The sequence below is a fragment of the Schistocerca americana genome, chromosome 7, assembly GCF_021461395.2.
Source record: "Schistocerca americana isolate TAMUIC-IGC-003095 chromosome 7, iqSchAmer2.1, whole genome shotgun sequence".
Lineage (NCBI taxonomy): Eukaryota > Metazoa > Arthropoda > Insecta > Orthoptera > Acrididae > Schistocerca > Schistocerca americana.
Window position 1 is genome coordinate 439,955,659 of NC_060125.1, and position 5,747 is coordinate 439,961,405.

The window sequence follows — 5,747 nt, forward strand, 5'->3', positions numbered from 1 at the left end:
TAATATCTCTAATTTTACATTCGTGATCTCCTCGGAAGGTATAAGTAGGGGGAAGCAATATATTCGATACCTCATCCGGAAACGCACCCTCTCGAAACCTGGCGAGCAATCTACACCGCGATGCAGAGCGCCTCTCTTGCAGAGTCTGCCACTTGAGTTTATTAAACATCTCCGTAACGCTATCACGGTTACCAAATAACCCTGTGACGAAACGCGTCGCTCTTCTTTGGATCTTGTCTCTTCCCTCCGTCAAACCGATCTGGTACGGATCCCACACTGATGAGCAATACTCAAGTATAGGCCGAAACAGAACGCACGAGCTGTTCCAGGCTGCACGCCAGGCGTTGTTCCATGTGTCTCGGGGTCAGTTGGCGGGGCACCCATTATGCTGGCACATTCCTGTATCGAAGAATGTCGTGGATGATCTTGTGAGCTCGCTCATGTCCGATTCCAAGTTCTGCCGCTACTCCATCAATGGTGATACGCCGGTTCGCCTTAATCATGTCCTCCACCTTCCTGACATGTGCATCTGTAGTGGCCGTGCGCGTCCGTCCAGGTCTCGGTATGTCTTGCACTTGCTGACGTCCATCACTGAATTGCTGGCACCATCTCCGCACCATGTGTTTCGACATCAGACCTGACCAATACACCTCAACAAGGCGGTTATGACTTTCTGTGCCTGATACTCCACGTGCCCATTCATAGCGGATAACAGCTCTCACTTCCGCTTTGACCACGACTCCAAAACGCACCTTCTCTCCATAGCTCCGGGAGAAGACTGAGCGGCTGGCCTCCGCTTTGTGCAGGCACTGTGACAGCGCCATCTGCTTGATCGCCGTCGACCTTTACCCAATGGTGTATCGGTGTCTTGCACGTGCGCATTCACCTGCCGCGTCGTCTTTCGCCCGTATCACACAACTCTGTCCACAGTCGACAGGGGAAACTTATTTTCCAACTCCCCCTCGTAGATAACGAAAACTCTGATGTGCTAAGTACCGGATACGTTCGTCGTATGTCCCACATTGATTACTGCAATTATTTCACAGTGTTGCTAGTCTCTTAGCACTGACAACTCTACGCAAACGCCGCTGATCTCTGTCGTTAAGGAAGGCCATCGGCCACTGCGTTGTACTTGGTGAGAGGCAATGCCTGAAACTAGGTATTCTCTGGACACACTTGACACTGTGGAGCTCGGAACATTGAATTCCCTAATGATTTCCGAAGTGGAATGTCCCATGCGTCTAGCTCTATCATTCCGTTTTCGAAGTTGTTAATTGCCGTCGTACTGCGACAATCACGTCGGAAGCCTTTTCACATGAATCATCTGAGTACAAATAAAAGCTCCGCCAATACACTGCATTTTTATATTTTGTGTACGCGATACTAATGCCATCTGCGTATGTGCATATCGCTGTCCCATAATTTCTGTCACCTCCGTGTATGTGTATGAATAAAAACCTTCGGTTTTCAGCTAGTGATGAGTCGTACAGAGGTTTATTGTAAGTCTTTAAACTGCCCTATTTATAAATAGGGATCTTGGTAGCAATGGTGTGCAATTATTTCGCAGAAGGACAAAATGACTTCATTAAGGTAATTTTGAGATAAAAATAAATCTTTTATTTATATTTTATTTTTGTTCATAAGCACACGCCACTGTTTACACTATCAGTTTCTGTTTGAGGCATGTCTCGAGATAGTATGAAGCCCATTGCGTCAAATGCTAACCACGCGGATGAAGAGCCAACGACGCTTCCACTCTTCCTATACAACTGTTATGCCTCGCATTTGGCATGGGTACGAAGATTTCGGAATTTTTAAGTGTGCTTCATCAGTGTGATTCCGAGCTCGTCGACATTAGCTAGCCAACTGCCCTTTTTCAAAGTGCGAGCTCTGTGTACATTTAACGTTCCATAGCTCTGGTTGTAAATGAATCGCATTTATAAAATTCACAGTTTTCTCGATCGTCCACTTCTGCACTGCTGTGCGCAACAATCGCACAACAACAAACAACTAACAAAACAGGTGGCTGTATGTACAGATGAGAACTTTCGAACAAAAACTAAACGATGTTAGTACCGCTGAGACATGTGACTCCAGCGCTGTCGCTGAGGTAAGTAGGAAACAAAGATTAGAGCGAGAGGGAGGCATTTACAGACAAGGAGACACGGACAGCTATGGTCTTCAAATACGAAGTATTTTCCACCCTTGATGGACATGACTAATAGCGACTCGACAATACGTCAGCAACAACTTACAACCGCCTGAACCATCAGCAATACTGCCCGGCCGTACTGCTATTTTTCCGCGTATTGCAGCTACGTCGCAACAGTACGAGGTGTGGCTAGAAAAAAACCGGACTAGTACTGGTGAAACAATAAAACGAATGCAATAAGGCCGAAAGTCGCGTGGCCTGTCACGTGACTCTCGCTCGCCTACTGCTCGAGTTTCATCTGCCTCCTGCACTCAGTCTGCCCGTGGCGTCTGTTTTAAGTAGTTGAAGTTTTGTCTGTGCGTCGGAAAATGTTGAGTGTACAGAAAGAACAGCGTATTAACATCAAATTTTGTTTCAAACTAGGAAAATCTGCAAGTGAAACGTTTGTAATGTTACAACAAGTGTACGGCGATGATTGTTTATCGCGAACACAAGTGTTTGAGTGGTTTAAACGATTTAAAGATGGCCGCGAAGACACCAGTGATGACACTCGCACTGGCAGACCGTTGTCAGCAAAAACTGATGCAAACATTGAAAAAATCGGTAAACTTGTACGACAAGATCGCCGTTTAACAATCAGAGCAGTGTCTGAGTTAACAGGAGTTGACAAGGAAAGTGTTAGGCAGATTCTTCATGAAAGTTTCAACATGAACAAAGTGTGTTCAAAAATGGTTCCAAAGTGTCTCACAACTGAACAGAAGGAACGCCGAAGAATGATTTGTTCTGACATCCTGGAAAACATTGAAAGTGATCCCACCTTCTTACAAAATGTTATTACTTGCGATGAATCGTGGTTTTTTACTTACGATCCCGAAACTAAACGCCAATCGATGCATTGGAAAACTCCTGGTTCTCCACGACAAAAAAAAGCACGAATGTCAAAATCGAAATTTAAGGCAATGATGATTGTTTTTGTTGACATCAAAGGGATTGTGCACATTGATTGGGTACCAGAGGGACAAACAGTGAATCAGCATTACTACATTAGCGTCCTGGCTACCCTATGTGAGCGAGTACGGAGAAAACGGAACGATTTGTGGAGAAAAAAAAGTCATGGATCCTTCACCAAGTCAATGCCCCAGCTCACACAGTGCGTTGTCAGTGAAGACGTTTTTGGCAAAACACAACATTCCCATCTTAGATCATCCACCCTACTCACCTGATTTGGCCCCCTGTGACTTTTTTCTTTTCCCTAAAGTCAAGTCAGCTTTGAAAGGAACTAGATTTGAGACTGTTGAAGCAGTAAAAGAAAAATCGACGGAAGTAATGTATGGACTTACCGAAAATGATCTGCAGCATTGCTATGAACAGTGGAAAATTTGTATGGAGCGGTGTAGAGACCGAGGAGGAGAGTACATTGAAGGATATAACATGAAATTGTAAATAATTGTAGATAAATGTTTTTTCCAGCATCAGTCCGGTTTTTTTCTAGCCGCACCTCGTATTGACGGCAACGCTGTTTCAGAAAAATATTGCCGTAAAATATAGACCATGTAAATGCACCTTAACTGCTACATTAGCTGGGACACCGAACTTGTGCTCTGATCCTAGCGACGGATTGGCTAGCACTGTCTTGAATGCCTTTGAAGCGCACTTACAAAATCCACAGTTATTTTGTTCATTTGCGTCTAAAGTCCTACGGTATTTTATGAATGTCAACGTTTTTCTCCAGACTATTATTAAATAAAACATGTACTTTCGGACGGGATCTGTCTGTACTAGCTACACTGTGTGATCAAAAGTATCTGGACACCCACAAATACATACGTTGTTCATATTAGGTGCCTTGTGCTGCTACCTACTGCCAGGTACTCCACATTGGCGACCTCAGTAGCCATTAGACATCGTGAGAGCAGAACGGGACGCTCCGCGGAACTCAGCGATTTCGTACGTGGTCAGGTGTTGTGTCATACGTCTGTACGCGAGATTTCCATACTCTTAAACATCCCTAGGTTTACTGTGTCCGATGTGATAGTGAATTGGAAACGTGAAGGGACACGCACAGAGACCGTCGACAGTTGAAGAGGGTCGTAATGTGTAACAGGCAGACATCTATCGACGCCACCACACAGGAATTCCAAACTGCAACAGGATCCACTGCAAGCACTATGACAGGCACGAGGTGAGAAATCTTGGATTTCATAGTCGAGCGGCTGCTCATAAGCCACACGTCACGCTGTTAAATGCCAAACGACGCCTCGCTTGGTGTGCAGAGCGTAAACATTAGGCAACTGAACACTGGAAAAACGTTGTGTGGAGTGACGTATCACGGTACACAATGTGGCGATCCCATGGCAGGGTGTGGGTATGGCGAATGCCCGGTGAACGTCATCTTCCAGCATGTGTAGTGCCAACGGTAAAATTCGGAGGCGGTGGTGTTATGGAGTGGTCGTGGTTTTCATGGAGGGGGATTGTGTCCCTTGTTGTTTTGCGTGGCACTATCACAGCACAGGCCTACATTGCTTTTTTAACCAACTTCTTGCTTCCCGCTTTTGAAGAGCAATTCGGGGATGGCGATTGCATCTTTCAATACGATCGAGCACCTGTTCGTAATGCACGGCCTGTGGCGGAGTAGTTACACGACAATAACATCCCTGTCATGGACTGGCATGCACAGAGTCTTGACCTCAATCCTATAGAACACCTTTGGGATGTTTTGGAACGCTGACTTCGTGCCAGGCTTCACTGACCAACATCGATACCTCCCCTCAGTGCAGCACTCCGTGAAGAATGGGCTGCCATCCCCCAAGAAACCTTCCAGCACCTGATTGAACGTATGCCTGCGAGCGTTTAAGCTGTCATCTATGCTAAGGGTGGGCCAACACCATATTGAATTCCAGCGCTACCGAGGAAGAGCGCCACGAACTTTTAAGTCATTTTCAGCCAGGTGTCCGGATACTTTTGATGACAAAGTGTATGTAATGGCGCTCTGCCAGGCACTTAAACGTGATTTCCAGAGTATCCATGTAGATGTAAATCTGCAGATCGCTTAGAGACAAGCAAGCCTTACGTCGCACCAAAGTCTCTCGATCTGGGACGCACTATATGTAGATCACGAAAATAATCTGCATACCTGTGAAGACGCCGTTTCTTTTCACCACTGGCAAAAGTTGGGGGGCACAGCACAACGAACAGCACGAAACTTCTTTGGTGAAAAGTCAGGAGTTGTATGCATGCCATACCCTCTGTGACGAACCGTAGATTTCACAGGTTGGTGAAAAATAGTCTGAAAAGCTTGAAAGGATGTTTCAGGGTAGGTTGTGTTGAGAAATAAGTGTTAACGAAAAAACGGAATCGTTGCGCCCTTTTCGAGTTAATTAGCGTTCAAGTTATCCAATCAGGGCGTTGCGCTCGCAAATTCTAGTTGCCCACCAGAGACGGTGTCGCCAAAGGTGCTCTTAATTTGGTTTCCTAAAATCGAAAAAGAGTGCGATACAAAAATTGGACTTGGGAAGGTAGTAAGGATAAAACACTAGTCAAAGGCTGAACAGTCCCTTGCGCTATCATCTACGCTATGAGAACATCTAACACTAAC

At 45.6% G+C, this 5,747-nt stretch overlaps 1 protein-coding gene across 1 annotated transcript; it reads right to left on the reverse strand.

The window, feature by feature from the left end:
• Nucleotides 1–383: 383 nt before the first annotated feature.
• Nucleotides 384–824, reverse strand: LOC124622989 (protein GVQW3-like). The gene has a single exon (XM_047148778.1). The coding sequence runs from the start codon at nt 822–824 to the stop codon at nt 384–386; it is 441 nt and encodes a 146-aa protein (XP_047004734.1).
• Nucleotides 825–5,747: the final 4,923 nt, after the last annotated feature.

Bases quoted from the DNA above. Each gene is read 5' to 3' on its own strand.
- LOC124622989 (XM_047148778.1), bottom strand. From the start codon at position 824: ATGGCGCTGTCACAGTGCCTGCACAAAGCGGAGGCCAGCCGCTCAGTC.